This window comes from Ylistrum balloti, unplaced genomic scaffold (assembly GCF_031769215.1).
Source record: "Ylistrum balloti isolate Yb309-2 unplaced genomic scaffold, AGI_CSIRO_Ybal_v1 Utg369772, whole genome shotgun sequence".
Classification (NCBI taxonomy): Eukaryota; Metazoa; Mollusca; class Bivalvia; order Pectinida; family Pectinidae; genus Ylistrum; species Ylistrum balloti.
In genome coordinates this window covers 843,892-871,114 of record NW_026781965.1, presented here as the reverse complement: position 1 = coordinate 871,114, position 27,223 = coordinate 843,892, and the positions used below count along the sequence as shown (strand labels likewise).

Genomic DNA, 27,223 nt, shown 5'->3' with positions numbered 1-27,223 from the left:
ACACTTATGAATGAATCTATGATATTATTTTAAAAAGATAAACTTTTTCCAATCTTCCATATTTTGATGAATATTTTTCCAATTTTGAGCCTTGTTTTGTGTTTCTTTACAGATTTGACTTTAAAGGTATCATCGATTACATCTTTTATTCACGTGACCACTTAAACTTGCTCGGTCTGCTTGGCCCCCTGGATGCAGATTGGTTCCAACAGAACAAGGTTGTTGGCTGCCCTCACCCTCATGTGCCCTCAGATCACTTTCCCCTCCTGGTGGAGTACGAGATGCCAGTCCCGCGGTCGGAAAGCTCACGTCAAGCCAGTACAGCTAACACACCTGTTAAAAACAGATAGTGCCTGGCACAGCTACTCTCACCTCATCAACCAAGGAGACATTGACCTTCATCAGTTCATACTCATGTCACCATGGTTTTCTTTTCCCTTTTTTGTAATTTTTTTCTTTTTTGTGTTAGAAATCATTGTACCTTTGTAGAAAATATCTTGAGAGTATATTTAATGTTGATTATGACAGAGTTTCAAATTTTTACTGTTATTTTTTATTGTACATGAGGGTTTTCCAACCATTTTTAACACTGTCATATCATGAAAACTACAATTATGTGAATGAATTTTTTATATATACAATTTTTTAATAAAATGCAAGCATGGTGCACAACCCATTTGAAGAACAAAAAATAGGGGAGACAATTCATGTGTGAAATATTCGTGTGCATTATTTATTGTTAGCTATTTATTTTGCCATATCAGTGTGTATGGTCAACTTCTGTATCATGACAAGGGAAGAAGCATAATACACACATCCAGGCAGTATGGTCCCAAAGTCTTAACACAGTCGTTCCAAATCTATTTTCATACAACTAGATAAGAAATGGCAAATTTACATGGTGTAATTATCAGGCCTATCCATTTTTTTCTTTTTTTTTTTTCATAGAAGAATGAATTGAATAAGATTTAAATGGATTCTTGGTTTATTCAATACAGATTAGAAAACTTTGTATGGAAGGCCTGGCACACAGTGTCAGCTGGCAGCTATATGTCGGGTAATGGATTCAGTTATACTCTAAATGTATCAACCATTATCATATCTATCTGTGATGTAGCAAACTGACACTATTGATGTCACAGAAATGTCATGTACATCTGGGGTGTCACATATTAACACTATTGATGTCACAGACATTGTCATGTACATCTTTGGTGTCACATACCAACACTATTCCTTTGGTGTCACATACTGACACTATTGATGACACAGACAATATTGATATGATTGACATTGAATATAAACACATATTAGTTTAACAATACTTTGAAGCTAAAGTAAAATTCCTGTAATTCTCTAACTCTCAGGAGATAACAGTTCCTTATGTCATTTGATACTGCTCTAATGTAATTATGACTCTAGTTACAATATTTGATACTAAAACATCAATACCTACTTTTGTTACTATAGTTTCCGTCTCATTGTTACTATAGTTACAAGGTAAGATTTTGATACTAAATCACCAATTTCAATATTTGTTACTTCAGTTTCAATCTCATCTTTTTTTATGATAGAAATAATGACAGCATTTGTTACTATATCTATGTCATTTTTGTTACTATGGTAACATCAGAAAGTTACAATTAAGTTTTGTTAATATGTCACTATAGTAACAACAGTGATATGGTGATGACCTATTGACCAGTTGGTCCAGTTTTGTGTGTGGTTCACTTTAGATATATCATAGTCTGGCCAGTAAAACACAGATGTACACACCCCTGATGTTGGCATGTGTAAACTTTGAGGAAATGATTTCTTTTAGTTTTGCTTTTGAATATTACTGTTACAATACAAGATTCTTTTCAAAAAATTTTTTTGCTCAGAAAATAAAGAGAAACTTTTGTATGAAACCTTGAAAGACTAAGATTTTCTATTGAGATAATGCAATTGATTATATTATTGAGTGGGAAATATGTTATGCATTATAACTTATCCTAGTGCATGCAAGTGTCTTTGAGTTGAAAATAGTCTATCATAATTTCTAATGAAAATGGATGCAGCGAACTTATTTGATTTCTGATACAAAATATCAAGCAAACATTTTCTTGGGGCCATTTCGTCTTTGCTGTATTATAGGAACACATTTTAATATTCTGTATTGTCAAATTGTATTGGTTTGAAATTGATTACTTAAGGTTTTGTAGGAAAAATATGCAAAATGAAATAGACAAGTCCATTTATGATATTTTATTTCTGATACAAGTACTGCATTGATGCTTGCCAAGTTGTGTAGACAAGCAGTTATTGGTATTTGTAGAAATCTATGCAGAGATGTAATGAAGGCAGGGGGCATATGGGTGGGAATATGGGCGATGTACGAAATGGCAGGGGATTCAGTGAGGGACATGGTCCACCCTCAGGCAAGGGTGAACATGGTCCACCCACAGGCAGAGGGCTGGGCCCCTAATCATCACATTTATCTGCCAGACCATTTATACATACATTAAAAAAAAATAAAAATTTCAAGTGCAGCTTATAAAGTCCTGAAAAAGGCCACATATTGTACCTTTCTCCACTCAAAGCCATAAAGTAGTTGATATATAACCTGCCATATTGTTACCTCTTTCCTCTTCAGTAGTTAGCAGACAGTGATTACCTAGTGCTATAGTCTGCCCTGACAGTGTTTATGCCTTGCCTTACTGCTATCAATGGACCAGGAAATCCTGGATACATGACAATATACAATATTAATATGAAGTACAAATGATTTCTTACGAAAGAGAAAAATTCTTCAAATGAACAAAAGTTAAATGAATTGTCTCGGTGACACTTCACACAAAATCTAGAATTGTATATGGTATTCCCCTTTCCTTTTTAATCTATTAGCTCTGTGTGGTCAAACTTTGTGAAATTATTGAATGAAACAATGTAGATATTTGTGAAATTTGATCACACATTTTTTACCTGTGTGTAGTCCGCATACAAAACTTGAGATGACTTGGATCGATGTATTAGAGGAAGTATTCCAGCACTAATACTCCATTCAAGTCATCCATATGGCCACAGGATTGGTTGTATGTACATAGTGGACCCCATATTGTGGTGATGTTTTCCTGTACTACCTATAATGATCTGATTGATGTGCTAAGTCTACCATGTTTTAATATTGTGAGCAGTTTGCTACTATTGGATAATGCATTTATGTTTTTAGTGTTAGTAAAACCCACCCAACCAGCAATGTGTTGAAATACAGTTGGTAAAGGGGCATAATTCTGCACAGAACATGGTTGAGAGCATAATTTTACCAGAATACTTATTTCTATCAGATTTTGTTAACATTTTTAACAATGGGTAGACATTCCTAATTTTCCAAAAATCTATATGAAAACTAGGCAAATTTTTAATCGTGATCATGTGCCATCTATTCTTTTTGAACATTAAGTTCCATTGAACAGATTGATTTGCTGCTGCTTGGCTCTAGTTTAATACTGACACGATAGCTGCATGGTCGTGTCAGGTACAATAGATTTTGTGTATTTGGTGCAAGGGTTAAAACACTGGTTGTTGTACTGGAAACATCAACATTCCCCTCATAGCAGGACAAATTGTCTGGCAAAATACTCTCCAGCCTTGTGTGCAGTTAGGTTATGTGTCTTCTGTGGAAATCTCAAGGATAAAATAATAAAAAACTGAGTATTGTACATTTGTCTCTTGTTTTTTGTTTTATCACAGTGGAAAGATATCATTGAATGTTGCATTACAGCCTTGACGTCCATAACATTGCTTAATTCAGAACTGTGAATCCAGGATGAGCATCTCTTACCTCTTATTGTAACTGCATGTAAATATGTATACATGGTGCTATCTTGGTCATTTTGGAAAAATTACTGAATGCACAAACAAAACCGGTTGTTGCGTGCCACTGAGCATGTGCAGACTGTTTTATCTGAACAACTTTCATTAAAATTGACTGAAAATTTGATGCTGAAAGTGTTCATTCTATGGTTTTAATACCAGTTTCACCACTGTTAATTGAAGTGTAAACAGTACACCATGTACACTGGACATTTATCCATCTAGATGACCTACATAGCTCAGTTGGTATTCCCCCAGTCATGGCAAATGATTCTCTGTAATATTGCAAATGTTGCTCCATAATGTATAAAGGGAAATTTTCGCACAGTTTTAACTTTTGTCTATTTTGTCTTTTTGAAGAGGCTGAAAACAAAAAATGGGCTAAAGAAATAGTAATGCTGAGATATATCTGGTGTTTCAGAAGAATTTAATACTGGTTGAAAACAAAAGTTTAAGCGATCAAATACCAGGGTAAATGTTTCCATGTTTTCTCGGATCTGCCTCTTGGTACGAAAAGGGTCCATTTTTCATTTATATAGCATATTTTCCCTCGTCTCATTCAGTCTTTCTTAAAACTGTTAACTTCTCTGGACTACATTAAGGATTTTAAAAGATTTACCTTTATTTTCTGTGCTTGGCCCAGGAGGACTACACTTCTGCAAGTCGGTATCAGTAAGTAAAGCTTCACAGCTCATTTTGTAAAAACTTCCCTTTCTTAACTGGATTGTAACGATTTACTCGCATCCTCAGATACTTCAGACCATTTCCAAATTCCCTTTATCTGTGCAGAGGGATTTTGGTCAAACTCCCTTTATCTGTGCAGAGGGATTTTGGTCAAACTCCCTTTATCTGTGCAGAGGGATTTTGGTCCAGTTATCTTCACATGTGCAAAGGTATTGTTCATATTACCTTCATCTGTGCAGGTGGATTTTAATTTTTTCTCTCTTTTTTTTCCAACAAATATAGGACATAATTTGTAAGTAATCTAGTTATCTTAATCCATTAAAACTTGATAAAATCTTATCAAAAGTACTAACTCTGGACCAATAACATCCCCTTTGTTACTGAGTAACAACACCACAAAAAGATCCTTAAAAAAATTTATTCAATTAACATTCTTTTGAATTTCTTCACAATTTACAAGATCACTAGTATTAAGACACATTGCCAGCACTTTGTTCATTACTTTTAATCATTTCTATTTTGTTTCCGATTAATTTTTTTAATTACACAACTGAAAAGCATTATCCTAATATTAAAGAGGTATGTAAGGCACTTATATTTTAGCCCTTATAAAACACCTAGGTTGGTGGTGCTGAAGCAACCAGGAATGGTCAGACACAATACAAAACAAACAACACTTCTAATGTGGAAAGCAAAATTATTACACAAGTGCTCTGCATTCTAAGAGAAGCAATCATAGTATATATAGCGATTCTTATTTGAATTGGGCACAAATTACAGAGAATTTTAATCAGGCACAAAGTACAGAGAAGACACAAATGCTGAAAAAAAAACCAAGCATCATCATAACATTGGTTTCATACATAAACACCTGGAAAAAACAGTGAAAAGTGAAATATATAAATAAATAGGATTTTAAACAACAATAAACTTTAATAATTTTATATCATAATCGACAGTAGATCAAATATGGAGATTCTCTATCAGTATATACAGCTCATAGAAAATAAAGTGTTTTGATAACTACATTGTATCTATAAGAAAAGTGGTATTTATAGGGCACTAGATGTATTCGTTGTTCAGATAATGTTAAATTGCACTTTCACACACACTAAAGTGTTCCATTTGTTTATCATTCAGTATATTATGTCAGATCCAGAAATAAATTCATTAACAGTTTTAGTTTTGTAACGAAATCTTAAATAACAAAACTAATATAAAATAATGTATACAAGTAAATTCTCAGAAAATCAATAAAACTAGAACTAATAAAACTGAAAAAAACACTGTTCTTTACGTAAAATTTCCTTAAATTTACATAATACTTAAAATTAAAAAAATAATAAATTGTACATGAAAACACAAAATTTTATCAAATTCAAATTCATGAAATCTCACTGACTATCAAAATGAACATTTTAGCTCTGGGGAGGAATGACATCCATAATGATATTACTTCTTAATCTTACAGAGTTTACCCTGATATTTTACAACACCACATAGAAAACAATATTTCAATCTAGTTTGCATACCCACTGGGAACTATAACAACTAACCTTCTGATGGAGAAAACTTTATGTACATCAGGACCTTTTTGAAACCTTTTTTCCCTGCAGAAATGAAATTTCACCAAATGATCAAAATCAAAATGCTTGATATTCATTTGATCTTGAAAGATATGTTGATAAAATGATTTATCACTATATGTATAATACAGCAATCAAACGATGTATTTATTGGAATTCTGTATTCACTTTATGTCTTGTTGCATACCTATTTATTACATTTTTGCTATCAAAATATAGGAATTCATCAAGTCGATAAAAAATTAAAACTCATCATCATTGTAATGATGACATCAGAAATCTGACAACCCAATATCATCATTAACTTTTCTAATGATGACATCATTTTGTACTTTTGACCAACAAGAACAGTGCTTTCTAGTCAATGCATCGAAATTCATAGATTTTCCTGTTGGGATGCAAATGAAGCATAGGTTGAATAGGGTCAGCTTTCTTTTTTACATGTATTTCATTTAAAAATATAATAAAAATGAAAATCATATACATTTTTTTCCCTCGATAGACAATACATCTATATTTTTCTCTTGTGCTTCCCAAACATGAAATAGATATTCTGTCATACTTGTGAAATATATATGACATTAAACGAGAAACCATTAAATATCCTCTAATTATCTTGCAGATCATTTTAAAATACAATTAATGTTATAATTAAAGCATCAAACAAAAGGTTGCCTTTGTTATAATATTTCAAATAATAGATTTTGTTCTAAGCCCATGATTAATATATTTGATATGACAGGGATGAATGCAATACTTTTCACACTACTAATAATGTGTACAACTTGTAATAACATAAAGTCGTTAATGGAAACAATACTGTGATCAAATCACATTTAAATCCAGTGACAAAGAATTGTAATGTGAACATCAAATGTCCAGCTGTAGTAAAATGTCCCAAAGTTTATGTGGATACCATATTTAAATAAAATATTATCATAAGAGCTGATTGCATTAAAGCAAAATTGTAATGTTTGTTTCTGAATTGTATCGAATCAGAAATCAAACTGTCACACTTCCTCACAAAAAATCACAAAATGATAATGCCATCAAGCACACAACAGACTCTAGCACTAACAAGGGAGGTAACCAACCAGTATTTGATGAACACACATGCAAAAGGAATGCCATGTGAATAGAAATTGATTATGAAATCTAGCACAATGTAAAGATGTGACATTCATTCAGAGTTCCAAGATCTCCTGTTGATCAGCTACACACACAACCGCTCCATCATCTATTGGGTTTAATATGTTATCTTCCAAGTCTTCCTGAATATCATCAAACCTGTTGGCCAATTAATAAATATTTAATCATTAAAATATCATTTCAGAATATACAACAGGAGAGACAATGCCTATTGTTTGGTGATTTTTTGCGAACATCAAACATGCTTAGAACTTTCAGAAAATCAAACATTAGCAAAGAAATTTTGCAATAAGGGTAAAGCACAAGTTTCATAAATGTCCTATCATTCTTTTAGAAGGTATTGTTAAAAACAGAAATCCACCAATCAGATTCAAGCAAATTGAATAAAGACAGAACAAAAATTATAAGAATCTGGTGAGCGATTTTATCTTATGTTACTGTGACTTCACCTCATCACCTTACATATCCTATGTTACTGTGACCTACACTTCATCACCTTACATATCCTATGTTACTGTGACCTACACTCCATCACCTTACATATCCTATGTTACTGTGACCTACACTCCATCACCTTACATATCCTATGTTACTGTGACCTACACTCCATCACCTTATATATCCCATGTTACTGCGACCTACACTTCATCACCTTACATATGTAACTGTGACCTACACCTCATTACCTTATATATCCCATGTTACTGCGACCTACACTTCATCACCTTACATATGTAACTGTGACTTACACCTCATTACCTTACATATCCTATGTTACTGTGACCTACACTCCATCACCTTATATATCCTAAGTTACTGTGACCTACTCCTCATCACCTTACATATCCTATATTTCTGCGACCTACACTCCATCACCTTACATATCCTATGTTACTGCGGCCTACACTTAATCACCTTACATATCCTATGTTACTGTGACCTATACTCCATCACCTTATATATCCTATGTTACTGTGACCTACACCTCATCACCTTACATATCCTATGTTACTGCGACCTACACTTCATCACCTTACCTATCTTATGTAACTGTGACCTACACCTCATCACCTTACCTATCCTATATAACTGTGACCTACACTTCATCACCTTACCTATCCTATATAACTGTGACCTACACCTCATCAACTTACCTATCCTATGTAACTGTGACCTACACCTTGTCACCTTACCTATCCTATGTAACTGTGACTACACCTTGTCACCTTACCTATCCTATGTAACTGTGACCTACACCTCATCACCTTACCTATCCTATGTAACTGTGACCTACACTTCATCACCTTACATATCCTATGTTACTGTGACCTACACCTCATCACCTTATATATCCTATGTAACTGTGACTACACTCCATCACCTTACCTATCCTATATAACTGTGACCTACACCTCATCACCTTACCTATCCTATATAACTGTGACCTACACCTCATCACCTTACCTATCCTATGTAACTGTGACTACACCTTGTCACCTTACCTATCCTATGTAACTGTGAACTACATTCCATCACCTTATATATCCTATGTTACTGTGACCTACACCTCATCACCTTACCTATTCTATGTTACTGTGACCTACACCTCATCACCTTATATATCCTATGTTACTGTGACTACACCTTGTCACCTTACCTTTCCTATATTACTGCGACCTACACCTCATCACCTTACATATTCTATGTTACTGCGACCTACACTTCATCACCTTACATATCCTACGTTACTGTGACCTACACTCCATCACCTTATATATCCTATGTTACTGTGACCTACTCCTCATCACCTTACATATCCTATGTTACTGTGACCTACACCTCATCACCTTATCTATCCTATGTAACTGTGACTACACCTCATCACCTTACCTATCCTATGTAACTGTGACCTACACCTCATCACCTTACCTATCCTATGTAACTGTGACCTACACCTCATCACCTTACCTATCCTATGTTACTGTGACCTACACCTCATCACCTTATCTATCCTATGTAACTGTGACTACACCTTGTCACCTTACCTTTCCTATATTACTGCGACATACACTTCATCACCTTACATATCCTATGTTACTGTGACTACACCTCATCACCTTACATATCCTATGTTACTGCGACCTACACTTCATCACCTTATATATCCTATGTTACTGCGGCCTACACTTCATCACCTTACATATCCTATGTTACTGCGACCTACACTTCATCACCTTACATATCCTATGTTACTGTGACTACACCTCATCACCTTACATATCCTATGTTACTGTGACCTACACTCCATCACTTTACATATCCTATGTTACTGCGGCCTACACTTCATCACCTTACATATCCTATGTTACTGCGACCTACACTTCATCACCTTACATATCCTATGTTACTGTGACCACACCTCATCACCTTACATATCCTATGTTACTGTGACCTACACCTCATCACCTTACATATCCTATGTTACTGTGACCTACACTCCATCACCTTATCTATCCTATGTAACTGTGACTACACCTTGTCACCTTACCTATCCTATGTAACTGTGAACTACATTCCATCACCTTATATATCCTATGTTACTGTGACCTACACCTCATCACCTTACCTATCCTATGTTACTGTGACCTACACCTCATCACCTTATTTATCCTATGTAACTGTGACTACACCTTGTCACCTTACCTTTCCTATATTACTGCGACATACACTTCATCACCTTACATATCCTATGTTACTGTGACTACACCTCATCACCTTACATATCCTATGTTACTGCGACCTACACTTCATCACCTTATATATCCTATGTTACTGTGACCTACACCTCATCACCTTACATATCCTATGTTACTGCGACCTACACTTCATCACCCTATATATCCTATGTTACTGTGACCTACTCCTCATCACCTTACATATCCTATGTTACTGCGACCTACACTCCATCACCTTACATATCGTATGTTACTGCGGCCTACACTTCATCACCTTACATATCCTATGTTACTGTGACTACACCTCATCACCTTACATATCCTATGTTACTGTGACCTACACCTCATCACCTTACATATCCTATGTTACTGTGACCTACACACCATCACCTTATATATCCTATGTTACTGCGACCTACACCTCATCACCTTACATATCCTATGTTACTGCGACCTACACTCCATCACCTTACATATCCTATGTTACTGTGGCCTACACTTCATCACCTTACATATCCTATGTTACTGCGGCCTACACTTCATCACCTTACCTATTTTATGTAACTGTGACCTACACTCCATCACCTTACATATCCTATGTTACTGTGACCTACACCTCATCACCTTACATATCCTATGTTACTGCGACCTACACTTCATCACCTTACTTATCCTATGTAACTGTGACCTACACCTCATCACCTTACCTATCCTATGTAACTGTGACTACACCTTGTCACCTTACCTATCCTATGTAACTGTGACCTACACCTCATCACCTTACCTATCCTATGTAACTGTGACCTACACTTCATCACCTTACATTCCCTATGTAACTTTGACTACACCTCATCACCTTACATATCCTATGTAACTGTGACCTACACCTCATCACCTTACATATCCAATGTAACTGTGACTACACTCCATCACCTTACCTATCTTATATAACTGTGACCTACACCTCATCACCTTACCTATCCTATGTAACTGTGACTACACCTTGTCACCTTACCTATCCTATGTAACTGTGACCTACTCATCATCACCTTACCTATCCTATGTAACTTTGACTACACCTTGTCACCTTACCTATCCTATGTAACTGTGACCTACTCATCATCACCTTACCTATCCTATGTAACTGTGAACTACATTCCATCACCTTATATATCCTATGTTACTGTGACCTACACCTTGTCACCTTACCTATCCTATGTTACTGTGACCTACACCTCATCACCTTATATATCCTATATAACTGTGACCTACATTCCATCACCTTATATATCCTATGTTACTGTGACTACACCTTGTCACCTTACCTTTCCTATATTACTGCGACCTACACCTCATCATCTTACATATTCTATGTTACTGTGACCTACACTTCATCACCTTACATATCCTACGTTACTGTGACCTACACTCCATCACCTTATATATCCTATGTTACTGTGACCTATTCCTCATCACCTTACATATCCTATGTTACTGTGACCTACACCTCATCACCTTATCTATCCTATGTAACTGTGACTACACCTCATCACCTTACCTATCCTATGTAACTGTGACCTACACCTCATCACCTTACCTATCCTATATAACTGTGACCTACACCTCATCACCTTACCTATCCTATGTTACTGTGACCTACACCTCATCACCTTATTTATCCTATGTAACTGTGACTACACCTTGTCACCTTACCTTTCCTATATTACTGCAACATACACTTCATCACCTTACATATCCTATGTTACTGTGACTACACCTCATCACCTTACATATCCTATGTTACTGCGGCCTACACTTCATCACCTTACATATCCTATGTTACTGCGACCTACACTCCATCACCTTACATATCCTATGTTACTGCAGCCTACACTTCATCACCTTACATATCCTATGTAACTGTGAACTACATTCCATCACCTTATATATCCTATGTTACTGTGACCTACACCTCATCACCTTACCTATCCTATGTTACTGTGACCTACACCTCATCACCTTATCTATCCTATGTAACTGTGACTACACCTTGTCACCTTACCTTTCCTATATTACTGCGACATACACTTCATCACCTTACATATCCTATGTTACTGTGACTACACCTCATCACCTTACATATCCTATGTTACTGCGACCTACACTTCATCACCTTATATATCCTATGTTACTGTGACCTACTCCTCATCACCTCACATATCCTATGTTACTGCGACCTACACTCCATCACCTTACATATCCTATGTTACTGCGGCCTACACTTCATCACCTTACATATCCTATGTTACTGTGACTACACCTCATCACCTTACATATCCTATGTTACTGTGACCTACACATCATCACCTTACATATCCAATGTTACTGTGACCTACACTCCATCACCTTATATATCCTATGTTACTGCGACCTACACCTCATCACCTTACATATCCTATGTTACTGCGACCTACACTCCATCACCTTACATATCCTATGTTACTGCGGCCTACACTTCATCACCTTACATATCCTATGTTACTGTGACCTACACTTCATCACCTTACCTATCTTATGTAACTGTGACCTATACTCCATCACCTTATATATGCTATGTTACTGTGACCTACACCTCATCACCTTACATATCCTATGTTACTGCGACCTACACTTCATCACCTTACTTATCCTATGTAACTGTGACCTACACCTCATCACCTTACCTTTCCTATGTAACTGTGACCTACACTCCATCACCTTACCTATCCTATATAACTGTGACATACACCTCATCACCTTACCTATCCTATGTAACTGTGACTACACCTTGTCACCTTACCTATCCTATGTAACTGTGACCTACACCTCATCACCTTACTTATCCTATGTAACTGTGACCTACACCTCATAACCTTACCTATCCTATGTAACTGTGACTACACCTTGTCACCTTACCTATCCTATGTAACTGTGACCTACAACTCATCACCTTACCTATCCTATGTAAATGTGACCTACACTTCATCACCTTACATACCCTATGTAACTTTGACTACACCTCATCACCTTACATATCCTATGTAACTGTGACCTTCACCTCATCACCTTACCTATCATATGTTGTTTCCTGTGGTAGTTTTTGATGAGTGTCCTCATTCATGCTCCCAAAGGTTTTTATTACATAAAATATAGCACTCATTATCAGCATAACACCTGCAACATATGAAACAATAAACTGTAATTATACTAATAACAATATCAATCTGATACTCAGCTAATTTCTCAATTTGTGTTTTCAGTGTTTCTTCATATATCAAGGTTGGGTTATATGTTTCCTGTAACCATGTTACATCAGATTACCTTTTGGCCAGGTACAGATTTTCTATAAATAGGCAGGTTATCATTTACTGATTTTCTATAAATAGGCAGGTTATCATTTACAGATTTTCTATAAATAGGCAGGTTATGGTTTACAGATTTTCTATAAATAGGCAGGTTATGGTTTACAGATTTTCTATAAATAGTCAGGTTATCATTTACAGATTTTCTATAAATAGGCAGGTTATGGTTTACAGATTTTCTATAAATAGGCAGGTTATCATTTACTGATTTTCTATAAATAGGCAGGTTATCATTTACAGATTTTCTATAAATAGGCAGGTTATGGTTTACAGATTTTCTATAAATAGGCGGGTTATCATTTACAGATTTTCTATAAATAGGCAGGTTATGGTTTACAGATTTTCTATAAATAGGCAGGTTATCATTTACAGATTTTCTATAAATAGTCAGGTTATCATTTACAGATTTTCTATAATAAGGCAGGTTATCATTTACTGATTTTCTATAAATAGGCAGGTTATCATTTACAGATTTTCTATAAATAGTCAGGTTATCATTTACAGATTTTCTATAAATAGTCAGGTTATCATTTACAGATTTTCTATAAATAGGCAGGTTATGGTTTACAGATTTTCTATAAATAGTCAGGTTATCATTTACAGATTTCTATAAATAGGCAGGTTATCATTTACAAATTTTCTATAAATAGTCAGGTTATCATTTACAGATTTCCTATAAATAGGCAAGTTATGGTTTACAGATTTTCTATAAATAGGCAGGTTATCATTTACAGATTTCCTATAAATAGGCAGGTTATGGTTTACAGATTTTCTATAAATAGGCAGGTTATCATTTACAGATTTCCTATAAATAGGCAAGTTATGGTTTACAGATTTTCTATAAATAGGCAGGTTATCATTTACAGATTTCCTATAAATAGGCAGGTTATCATTTACAGATTTTCTATAAATAGTCAGGTTATCATTTACAGATTTCTATAAATAGGCAGGTTATCATTTACAAATTTTCAATAAATAGTCAGGTTATCATTTACAGATTTCTATAAATAGGCGGGTTATCATTTACAGATTTTCTATAAATAGGCAGGTTATCATTTACAGATTTCCTATAAATAGGCAGGTTATCATTTACAGATTTTCTATAAATAGGCAGGTTATGGTTTACAGATTTTCTATAAATAGGCAGGTTATGGTTTACAGATTTTCTATAAATAGGCAGGTTATGGTTTACAGATTTTCTATAAATAGTTTATCATTTACAGATTTTCTATAAATAGGCAGGTTATGGTTTACAGATTTCCTATAAATAGGCAGGTTATCATTTACAGATTTTCTATAAATAGGCAGGTTATCATTTACAGATTTTCTATAAATAGGCAGGTTATCATTTACTGATTTTCTTTAGACTGGTTATGATTTACAGATGTTCTGTAAGCAGATTGCTATAATTTACAGATATAGACTGTTATGACTGTTACACTGTTATGATTTACAGATGTTCTGTAAGCAGATTGCTATAATTTACAGATATAGACTGTTATGACTGTTACACTGTTATGATTTACAGATGTTCTGTAAGCAGATTGCTATAATTTACAGATATAGACTGTTATGACTGTTACACTGTTATGATTTACAGATGTTCTGTAAGCAGATTGCTATAATTTACAGATATAGACTGTTATGACTGTTACACTGTTATGACTGTTACACTGTTATGATTTACATATTTTCTATATTATGATTTACCTGATATAATGGCTAGCCAGGCATCATTAGGTTCTATAAAACAAGGCACTGCTAAAAGCAAATAAAAAACTCCTTTCTTCCAATTGTCCAGCCACAAAACACACGCCCACATTTTAAGACAACAGGACACAGATTCTTCATCATCATCATTACTGTAAAAGAAAGAATCTATTAGCCTCAGAGATTTCCATCACAGAGTAAAAGCCAAAAACATGCCAAACATATACTATTACATATCATCTTGTTTAAATGATTTACTAAAAGTATCTGTTTTTTTCTGAAATACTGTCAATTCCTTTACAGTGATCAAATGTTCCAAAAGAAAACGAATGTAAAGTGGTTATACAAACAGTTAAATCTGCTTAAGCAGACATCCTTTTCATATAGCAAACACCATCACACAGTGGACATTTTCACATTCTCCTCCCCCTCCCCCCACCTCCACCCCCAAACAAAGAAAACTGTATTTTACAAGATACCCCATTAAATAAAGCAGATATCTCTTCAACACAAAAGCATATGTCTCATATCTGTGGACATTGGACACCTGCAATTGATTAATAAACTTGTTAATTCAATGCAAGTTCCCAATTACATTCCTTTTCCCTCATACAAAGCATTCTGGTTAATTAATCATAAGAATTACAACAAACCAAGCTCAGTAAATCCCAGTCATATGAAAATGACTTTATGTCAAACTAAGGGATATTTCTAATTCTTCACATTATCAATTACATAATTTCCTTTTCTAGAACTTACTTAATTAGCAAATTATATCTCTATATTAAACAACCAGCAGGAGACAGTGTATATGTATTTGTTTTGTACACAAAACTAATGTTTCTGTAATCCCAACTCACCTTTTAAATATTTTCACACAAATATCAATGAAAAACACAACCTCTAGAGAAGTCACGATCACAGCTTCTATTCTGAAATAGAAAGGAAAGTTAACTATGACTGACATGCAAATCTTTTATTACATTATTAGAATCATACTTTTGATTTATGAAATAGGTAACATTTTATGTATACGTTTATAGACTATCAGTTTTTAGTCAACGCACACCAAACCTCCTCCTCCCACAAATGTGTTTATATCCACTGACTAGCAAAGTGGCATTTCATCATCCACAACAACTGTAATTATAACAATTTGTTGTATGACAAGATAATAAAAAAATTTTAAAAAATAATTTGGTACCTTTACATTGAATGTGTAACAATTTTTTACAATTTTTTAAACACATTTACAAGGTAATGATTTTGTATATCACTTATGCATCATATGAATTTTTTAATCATTGTCCATATAGAAAGGTGACTTGAATAAACTTGAAGTAAAATTCATTTAAATAATGTAAATATAACAGGGAAACCTGCACAATAAAATGAGCACTTCTGAAAGCAAAACTGAAAATAAAGCAGAGAGGTGTAGACCCTGAGTGAAAAGTATGTTCGAAATGCTGAAAACGCAAAGGGCAATGACTCTTCCAAATGTCAAATTAATTGTTGCTATGGAAAGCAGATATGATACACATGATAACGAAGACTACCAAACAAACATTTCAAACAGACTGTCAAAACCTGAGAGAGAACTGCAGACTACTAGAGGAACAAAGGGAAATAAATTGTTAAAGCCAGCTTTCCACGACTTTATTTAGATCACATCTCATGATCAGAGAGATCCGTCCCAAATTGTTCAAGAATTCTAAGATCTCAAAGCAAAATATTTACCATAGTCAGACATCACATCTTAAACAATTATTAAAACTAAATAATGAATGTTAGTTATTATTCAGACATGCTTTCTGCTTGTTGATACTTACAAAAGAATGAATCCAACATATCGACCATAAAAAGCTTCTTCCACACTGATTCCCCATAGTGCTGTAAGTCAAACAAAATTACAAGTTATCACAAACAAATAGTACATGCACCGATCAAAGTGGACATTAACATTATTTACAAGACATCTGCTGAACCTTTATATTGCCATCATGTACACATATTAATTACAGTGAAGAAGTTTACAGGCCCACAGGAACAGGAGTGAAATAAGTACAAATTAAGGACTCTCACATACAAGATCCTTACTTAGAAGCCAAAAAATTACTGCAGCAATCCAATTGGAAAGCAACTAATATAAACACTGGACATAACTTACTGGCCTAATGACTTCTAATATGAAAATGAAGTAAAGAATTAAGAAAGTTTTGTCATACATATTTTGTGCAAACAGAAATCTTGCTGGAACGCTCATATTTTGGCCACCCTCACCTTAATTATGTGTGATTTGAGAATTGTGCATGCTGGAGAAGCAATGTGTTATTTATATTAATTAGGTCTCGGTTTAAAAATAAGACCTTTTTACATAAATAATTTTGAACCCTTGCTGACTTTTATTACTTTGTATCCATATCAACAGGAGAAGTATCAGACAGGGGATAAGTTCAATCAATGTGAATCTTAATGGTGGCTGTACGTAGTAACATTCTTGTAGTTATGTCAGACACTTTCAAATGACATCAACCTGTTGAACTTGACAACTGTTGGAACAAGTGAAGTTATAAATACAGAATTATCAGTAGGTAGGCTTAGTAGAGCAGACGTATTGCTGAAAGATCGTAAAAGCCCTATTGATATCCAGGAATACATCCTATTATGTCTACACGTGACAACACGAAACAAGAAAATCACGACATGCGACTTTCACGGTCGAGTAAACCTTCATTTCATTGTCAAAATAGAAGACACACATGTTATTGTTCTGAGAGAATTTCCCCTTAAATTGGTTGCTTTGTAACCTGAATAATGTATGAGTGACAACAAGCCTCAAACTGTTTAATGTAAACAACCGGTTGACTTGGCTCGGAGCCAAAATAAAACGGAAAAAGTGGCGTGATAGACCACACCACAACATGTCCGTCACATGTTTTCCAACTCGGTATTTCTATATGCAAAACGTAACTTACCAATTGCGGTGATAATTCCCCAGAATCTACAAAGCCAATAGTAAAATTCCCAGAGACAAAATGCGCATTTACCGTCACGATTTTCCATTACTATCAAAAATAAAGTTTTACAACATTACATTCGCGCCCAACAACAAACATCGTGTTGTGAACGGATCCATTCGTAACTCCTCTGCTGGATCCGTGCCAACGCACACTGATATCGTAATCATCAACCTTTTGATATAACATTTAACACATGCGACAATTTTTACCAATGTAGTAACTTGAAATATCATTCCTTCATAATTTGATCCTTTATGGGGAAAAAAATAGCAGTCGGCGTTGAAAGAAGGCCTTACCTTAGGGTGATGAACATGGATAATATGACATCTGTAATAGTATATGTGCCCGGCTAGCTCAGTCGGTAGAGCACGAGACTCTTAATCTCGGGGTCGTGGGTTCGAGCCCCACGTTGGGCGATTATATTTTTCATTTTATATATTGTCAGTTGTTTATTTTTTCAGTACTGATGATGATATGTCATATTTCTAAGTATTTGCCATTGGTACCAGATCTCTGTATTCAGTATGTAAACATAGTAAGATTTGAAACATATTACCTAAATCATTAACATCACGCATTCAGTGTATCAGTATCAGTGTCACACTATGCAATGTTGCTACTTTCGATTCTAGTTTGTCAGTTTTTGCTCTTTTTAGAAAGATCACTTTATTTCCAACTCTTTACTTTTCTTATGGATAACAATTTATTGTACCAATATCAATCAAGGTTTAGAAGACATTATTCTATGGATACGGCTCTGATAAACCTATTTGATCTTTAAAGTGTAAAACGTCAAAAGGCCTATATACAGGCATGATACTGTTGGATCTACAAAAAGCATTCGACGCTGTCGATCATATAATTTCATGTGACAAATTAAAGGCAATAGGGGTGAGTGTACATCCTGGTTTTCTTCATATCTGTCTCCTAGAGACCAAATCGTCTCAATTAAAAATGCTGTATCTTCGTCTCAAAAAGTTACATGGGGGTACCCCAGGGGAGTATTTTGGGACCCCTTCTTTTCCTCTGTTATATCAATGACATGGAACTAAGCATAAGTAAAGATTCCAAATTACTTTTCTACGTAGACGATAGCGCAATTACTGTCTCTGCACCTCGGGAAAACTGAACTTATTCTCTTTGGTATAAAGCTAAAACTCCGCAAAATTAAATCATTTGAAATAACCGTGATTGGTGAACCTAATTAAAACTCAGATCAAGTACGCTATCTCGGTATCGATATATATAACTGTTTAACAGGCCAAAGTATTGTTGAAAACTCAGTGGAAAAAGTTAATTCCGGACTTCATTTTTTATACAGACAATGCAGAGATCTTCCATTAGACATCAGGAAATCACTCTGTAATTCTCTTGTACAGTTTGATTATTGTTGCGCAGCCTGAACCAAAAGATGAATAATCAGCTACAGGTTGTGCAAAATAGATGTTTACGTTTTATCTGTAATCTTGGTCCTAGAGAAAGTGTAAACCAAAATGTCTTATCCAATTTGAATGTTGAAAACAGAGTAAAACAATCATGTCTTAACCACATGTACATTGTATTTCATGAAACGTGCCCAAGCTAGATGTCATCTAAATTTAGAAAGGTCTGTGACCGACAAAATTATGGTACCCGAAACTGTTCATTGAATTTTGTTGTGCCTTCTGTTAAAGGTCAAATTTCTAAAACATTTTATTTTAATGGAGTCAAGGCCTGGAACTCACCTCCTGCAGACATTCGTTCAGTTATTAACAAACGAAACTTTCAAAACCGTGTTCGACGTTTTTTACAGAATAATGCATAAAGAATCTTTTGTTTTCTGTGATATTAGAATATTCTTACCACACGCATGAACTTTTTTCACATAATTTTAGTTTATTTTAGAAACATTATATTTTAGGAATATTTTAACTTTATGTCATAATATTTGTATCCAGTGTTGTATTGTAATGTTTTTATGTTAAGGGACCACCTTGGAAATAAGTCCACGGACTTTACTGCGTTATCCTGGTTAAAACGTTAATTGTTTTACAATACATGTTTTTGTATGTATGTAATATAATGTATGTTTTACCAAATAAATCTATCTACCTATCTACCTATCTATCATCACGTATGCCGCAGCGTAATTTAATGGGAAATAACGTTCTATGAAGAATGTACGAAAGACACACAAGTGAGTAACACATCTTTTTAGTACTGTAAAGCCAAAAAAATTAATTGAAAAAAATAAATATTTCAACGTCCGAGTTTATTCTCCTGGATGGTGGATGGGAAGTAACTCGTCAAATCTTCATATATTTTACCTGTAACCTCCCGTATTTACCCACGGGAGGTAACTCTTTCAGCCTTACTTTAAGCAACGCTTGCTTTCGTCTACTGCGCTAAATTACCATTTTTTATTCAATTCATTTGTTTCTTCTTTCGATGCCTGTATCACAAAGCTTATTTTTTTGGAGGAAGCTGTACTTTTTATTTCCCTTTCTTCAATCTAACCTGGTTACTTGTGCAGGAGTCTAACTGCTGCCACTCTAATTAGGTAGTTTTGGTAGACGATCTATTGTGATCAGACGGGAAAATTGTCTTTCCACTCGACAGGCATTTTAGACCCTGGTTAGAAGTCAGACATGTTGGACAGCAAATTAAGAGGCGACACCGTTTACCAGCTCTTGGTTAAACCGTTGTCAAACCGGGACGATAAACACTACCAATAAATCACATGACTTGAGAATATAATACATTATGACTTTCTTTCGCCATTGCAACATTTTCAGACAACACTTTATCTATAATGTCACTTTTTCGGTTGCCTCTTGATACTTGCAATACAATCCTTCGGAGGTACAATCTGAGTACCGGCATTCCATTGTGTGACGACATAGTTTCATGTTTACGTCCCCGCCAGACGTGAACCCATAGTTTTGACTTTCGGATCATGGTTAAATATTTTGGCATGTGCCCGAAATGCAACTGGTCGTCTGTCTGTCTGTCTGTCTGTCTGTCTGTCTGTCTGTCTGTCTGTCTGTCTGTCTGTCTGTCTGTCTGTCTGTCTGTCTGTCTGTCTGTCTGTCTGTCTGTCTGTCTGTCTGTCTGTCTGTCTGTCTGTCTGTCTGTATGTATGTATGTATATATATATATATATATATATATATATATATATATATATATATCTGTCTGTATATATATATATATATATATATATATATATATATATATATATATATATATATATATATATATGTATATATATATATATATATATATATATATATATATATATATATATATATATATATATATATATATATATATATATATATATATATATATATATATATATATATATATATATATATATATATATATATATATATATATATATGTATATCTGTCTATATATCCGAGCAGCAAAGTTTTGCCTACATGTACTCCCCATTGCCATAAAGTTTTATTATCAATTTTAATATTGCCCAGAAATATATGTGTGAGATTCAATAGGAAATAAATAGACATAAAACAACTAATTAAAAAATAATTCCGGATCAACAACAACGATCTATACAGAAACTTTTAACCACAGAACCTATAATTTGATTTGTAAGACACGGAGGATATCTTAATATTGAGGAAAGTAGTTAGGATGTGCGTGAAAACCAAAAATGTCAGATCGAAAAATAAAAAAGCAAAAACAAAGAAAAAAAAGATTGCTTCAGAACGACAGAAGAAACATTTAAAAAAAAAACTTCGGTCGGTAAATTACATGGGTCAAAAAAAGATGCAAGACCTAATAGGGGAAAGGGTATTAAATCGTCCAAACACTGTTTATAACATGGTACAACTACTGACATGAAGAGAGAAAAACACGTTAATCATAGAACGAGCGTTATAGGCATGTAATGGAAACTTATCGCAGTATGGTAACACGACTTGTCGAAATAATTATGTCGACATGTCGTCTTATTAACTCGACTTTTCAAAATATCAAGTCTATCTGTCGCGGGCTTCTCAACCTTTAGACTTCCTTAGGGAACCTCAACAGACACTATCGTAAAACTACTGTTAGACTTCCAACCGACATTACCATAACTCTATGAGAGTGAAGAATGTACAGGATTGAAAATTAATGAGTTTAAAGATAACTTACCATATTGTTTTATCTGTAAACAAATAGGGCTGGGCAGACCATCGGCCAGTGTCCCCAGCTGGCATGTGTCTGTTAAGACCTGACGGAGTGAGAGAGACATTTAAGGTCATGAGGGGTTAGTTTGGACAGATTTAGTGTAATTACTTTAGATTAATCACATTGGTGTGTTTGGTAAAGTTTGGGAAAAGCTTGGTCACGGTGAGTTTCAGTTGGGATGTTTGAGAGCACAGACGTGTTTGTGGGAACTCCGGTTGTTTTGTATTAGTTTGGGATAGCGCGAGAATATATATGTGTGAAGTCCACATAACTGAAGATAATTATTTACTGTTTTAATTGAGACTCGTATAGTTGATTGTTGGAAACTATAGTGATGTTTGTGACTCGCACCTTTATGTATGTGGACATGTATATACTTTCTGTAAATAAACTGTAAATGTTGTAAAAATTCTTGTCCTTGACTTGGATCCCGTCACAACTCTACCAAATAGCCACAACTGATGTTACCGTAAGTCTTCCTTAGGAACTCCCACAGTAAGTCTACCTAATGACCACAGCCGAGACTATCGTAAGTCTATCTGACGACCACAACCGACATTACCGTAAATCTACCTAATGACAACAACCGATGTTACCAAGTCTACTTAAGGAACTCCCAAGTAACATTACCGTAAGTCTACCTAATGACAACAACCGATGTTACCGTAAGTCTACCTGATGACCACAACTAACTTTACCTTAAGTCTACCTGTTGACCACAACCAACATTACCGTAAGTCTACCTATTGACCACAACCAACTTTACCGTAAGTCTACCTGATGACCACAACTAACTTTACCTTAAGTCTACCTATTGACCACAACCAACATTACCGTAAGTCTACCTATTGACCACAACCAACTTTACCGTAAGTCTACCTGATGACCACAACTAACTTTACCTTAAGTCTACCTATTGACCACAACCAACATTACCGTAAGTCTACCTATTGACCACAACCAACATTACCGTAAGTCTACCTATTGACCACAACAAACTTTACCGTAAGTCTACCTATTGACCACAACCAACATTACCGTAAGTCTACCTATTGACCACAACAAACTTTACCTTAAGTCTACCTATTGACCACAACCAACATTACCGTAAGTTTACCTGATGACCACAACCAACTTTACTGTAAGTCTACCTATTGACCACAACCAACATTACCGTAAGTTTACCTGATGACCACAACCAACTTTACCTTAAGTCTACCTATTGACCACAACCAACATTACCGTAAGTTTACCTGATGACCACAACCAACTTTACTGTAAGTCTACCTGATGACCACAACCAACTTTACTGTAAGTCTACCTGATGACCACAACCAACTTTACTGTAAGTCTACCTTACGGACTTCCAAGTGACATTACCATAAGTCTCCCATGTTACCCAAACGAACATTTTCGTAAGACTTGTCAGAACCTTACAATACAATGTAAATAAATATGTCACTATAGCTAACATAAACTTATTACAATATGTGCATGCTTGATATTATGATTGATATACAAAAAAACTCACCATGAATTACCATATATTGGACCAAATGTGAAGTGTTATGAAATGTAATATATTGCTCTACTGCTCTACTGGATACGGAGAATTAGCTTACATACACGTGTAATTCAAATAGATAAATAAATAGGAACTTTTGCATGTGTGTATTTCATTCCGTCGCTAGAATTACAAAATTGTAAAAATATTTGTGGCATGGTAGGGGAGAATAGACATTGCAATATTGCCATAATATGAAGATCTTGAATAATCAAATGTGTTTTACCCACCACTTACCTCCGGAGCATTAAATCGTCGTCAGAGTTGGAAACATATGTAAACTATGAAGCCAAGATCCGGCACAAAATGTTCTCCTTCCGTTATGGGGTCTTGCGCGTAGTTTTCAGTTCATTATCACACGTTGACTTTCAGGTGTCCTTCACAAAAACGGACTTGGGATAATCGGATAATAACACTACATCCTGAAGTTATCATTGCCACATACAACATTCCATTCCTACGATACTATTATAATTTCAATCACCATCTCCTTTACTTTTTTCATAATTAAGTGTCAACATCAATATAATAAAACCAAGTAACTTTCTTCATGTTCACTCCACAAACTGTAGAACCTTGTTTGGCACTATCTCTGATTTACACTGCTGACTCACCGACACTACTCTCTCGTCAGTCAACTAATTAAATCACGTACACTCGATCTGTTTCCTGTCTAAATGGCCTCTTCCCCTCCTCTCACTCTCAAAAATAACAAACTATTGTCAAGTTTGAAAATGTATATATGTCCAATATAAACAAAGATATAACTTTAAGAGACGATTTTGTTTCGTTCTAATGCAGATACTCGCCATTCCTTTATCAGCCCCCTCCCCCCGCCGTCCTCCTAAAAAAAACGATGGGGGGTGTCATGAAAAAAAAAATACTCTTACAGGATACGGCGAGCATAAATGGAGTAGGTGACGGCGGTTCTCCAGTGCTAGTGTAGCAAAGTGTGGCAAAGGGGTGGTGGTGGGTGTTGGTGGTGGGGGTTGGGGGGTCAAACCCCCCCCCCCACCCCCACCCCAACCTCTACCAGCCCATTCCACCACAATGAAAAATGCAACAACAAAACAGTTGACGCCCACCAAAGGAAAAGAACCATACATAAAACCATGTAATGCTCATTACCATAGCACAACGTGGAATGTATCCTTATCAAGGAACTTTTGTTGGTTACCAGAAGAGTAAAAAACCATGCAGAATTAATTGGACAATGTATGTCTGAAGCGTATTGGGTTCATAATGATCTTAGTTGTTCTCGAAACAATTTTCCAAGAGGCAAGGTTAAGGATGCTTGTGTACTAGGTAATTGCTTTTATTAATAGGAGAAAACTTCTTCAACCATTATCCAGAACAGTTTTGTAATAGTTGAAATTGATCATTCTTGGTTATTCAACGGAACTCGCTTTATTGTGTCGAAATTAATTTGAAGTTCTATCTATCTACTATCTAGAGTAAAAGTAACCTTGACCTTAATTGACATTTCAACTTGAACAGCAAGTCGTTCAAGCAAGTGAAGCTCAAAATTGACTGAAGCACTGTGTGGAATTTGAATTATTGGGCAGAAACACATTCTCTATTGATAGTAACAGCGACCTTGATGATTGTCATTTTGACCCATTGAACCGGAGTTTTCGCCCGGAAACGGTGTTGTGGATGGGCGGACGAAATAACGGACGGACAGTCGCCTTACAATACCTCTTTCCTACTTTCGACGGGAGATAATAAGTAAAACATCTTATTTTTGTTTTGTTGACCATAGGAAATATTTTGATTTTATTAGATGTTAAATTGTCAAATGTAAAAACAATCATTTTTCGACCTAAAACAAAAACTTGAGAATGCTCGAATAATCTGGTTGGTGTTGTTTCAATCCGAGAAGCTAGTATTAATTGTTTATTAACAAATGTGATGCATGCCAAACAACGTCATACATCTTTAATTCATCACCCATCCTATCTACACTATGAAATTTGACACACACATCTCATGCTTAAGTATCAGACATAGATGTAGATTTAAATTAGTCATTATACATATTTTATCTCCTACTTACTAGTGTTGGTCACTTTTTTCCAAATTGAATAAAATATTGTTTTCTGAACAGATGTTCGTTAAAATAATCACAAAATTTTCTCTAAGTTTCTGTGGATACCCACTCAAATGGAAACTAGCACCAACATCATACCACTCAAAATTTGAGACAATAAACTTTCATAGACTTCATTTCCCTTATCATATCGGCTATTTTGAATGTCTTGATGTCTTTGATGTAGTTTTCGAGAAAAAAAAAAAGAAGATTGCTGCTGATTCGCATAAAGGTTTAACAATATTTAGCTACGCCTCTATGCTATTCATGCATTTATAAAACAAACAGAAGTTAAAACTACATCTCACAAATTGTTGATCATAAGATTTACTTATCACGAAACACGTGCTTTCGGCTAGTTTACATAGTAACTAGGCAACGTTTCATAAAACCGGAAATTTTGCAATGATGTATGCGGTCGCACCTTGTACGCATGAGCAAATGTGAAGTTTGGGGAATTATGGGATCAAAAATGCCGCCATTTTGTTTGTTTGGATGTCGCCAACATTGGTGAATGACAGCTCGATTATGTATAATTATAATCAGAAATATCTGTATACATGACGAAATTAGGTACTTATTCTTGGATTTTCCCTTCTTTTATTCATATTTCCTTCATAAATGTTCAAACTGTCATGATCGGGAAAGTAGTGTCATCTATTTATTTTGCAAAGCGAGTGAAGTTAAAAAAGATTTTGGACTAGATATGTAGATTACACCTGTCATCGAAATATTATTACTGTCATTTCAGAACTTATTGAAGATGTGCAAACATCACATTGACATGACCTTGTGCATGGCATTTACATATGACAGTCAGCAAATATGATGATGACAGGAAGATATGTCAGGAAACCAGTACCTTTAGAAATGTAAGTATTATTTACTGAACTGCAAACGTTGGCCAACTGTAAACTTCAACAGTACATTTACGGTTATGCATTATTTTGGAAGTAAAAGGTGCAGGCGGAGAGGTTTATAGGATTCAGAATATTCCCCTATAAGATAAATTTCTTCAGCGATATGTGTTACTTACAACTCTCTTCCTCGTTGTATACTGTATGGAAACTCGGAATGGTATCTGATTCGATGTTTAGTTTAGTTTATTACCAGTGCAGGATCGTTACGATCCTCTATACGGGTCTCAGTGATACAATGATAATGTTTATGATTATTGTCAGATCCAGGAACTAGAGAATTTCTTATTTATAATTATATACCAGTTCTTGATTTGCCCAGTGTTCATCTAA

At 34.9% G+C, this 27,223-nt stretch overlaps 2 protein-coding genes and 1 non-coding gene across 5 annotated transcripts in view; 2 read left to right on the top strand and 1 right to left on the bottom strand.

Moving 5' to 3' along the window:
- LOC132543993 (CCR4-NOT transcription complex subunit 6-like) overlaps window positions 1–3,701 on the top strand; it is a 47,536-nt gene extending 43,835 nt beyond the window's left edge. For all 3 annotated transcript variants that reach the window (XM_060207551.1, XM_060207550.1, XM_060207549.1), the window contains one exon: window positions 113–3,701. In XM_060207551.1, the coding sequence (XP_060063534.1) occupies window positions 113–350 (238 nt within the window). In that variant the 3' untranslated portion in view covers window positions 351–3,701. The remainder of the gene's footprint in view (window positions 1–112) is intronic.
- Window positions 3,702–5,812: 2,111 nt separating this feature from the next.
- Window positions 5,813–18,243, bottom strand: LOC132543878 (transmembrane protein 72-like). The gene is made up of 6 exons (XM_060207411.1): window positions 18,096–18,243; window positions 16,950–17,010; window positions 15,981–16,052; window positions 15,121–15,272; window positions 13,120–13,222; window positions 5,813–7,412 (listed from the first exon to the last, which is right to left on the bottom strand). The coding sequence occupies exons 1-6, from the start codon at window positions 18,181–18,183 to the stop codon at window positions 7,310–7,312; spliced, it is 579 nt and encodes a 192-aa protein (XP_060063394.1). The 5' UTR covers window positions 18,184–18,243; the 3' UTR covers window positions 5,813–7,309.
- Window positions 18,244–18,483: 240 nt separating this feature from the next.
- Trnak-cuu (transfer RNA lysine (anticodon CUU)) lies at window positions 18,484–18,556 on the top strand. Its single transcript has one exon. It is a non-coding gene; the product is annotated as a tRNA-Lys (tRNA).
- The last annotated feature ends 8,667 nt before the right edge of the window (window positions 18,557–27,223 follow it).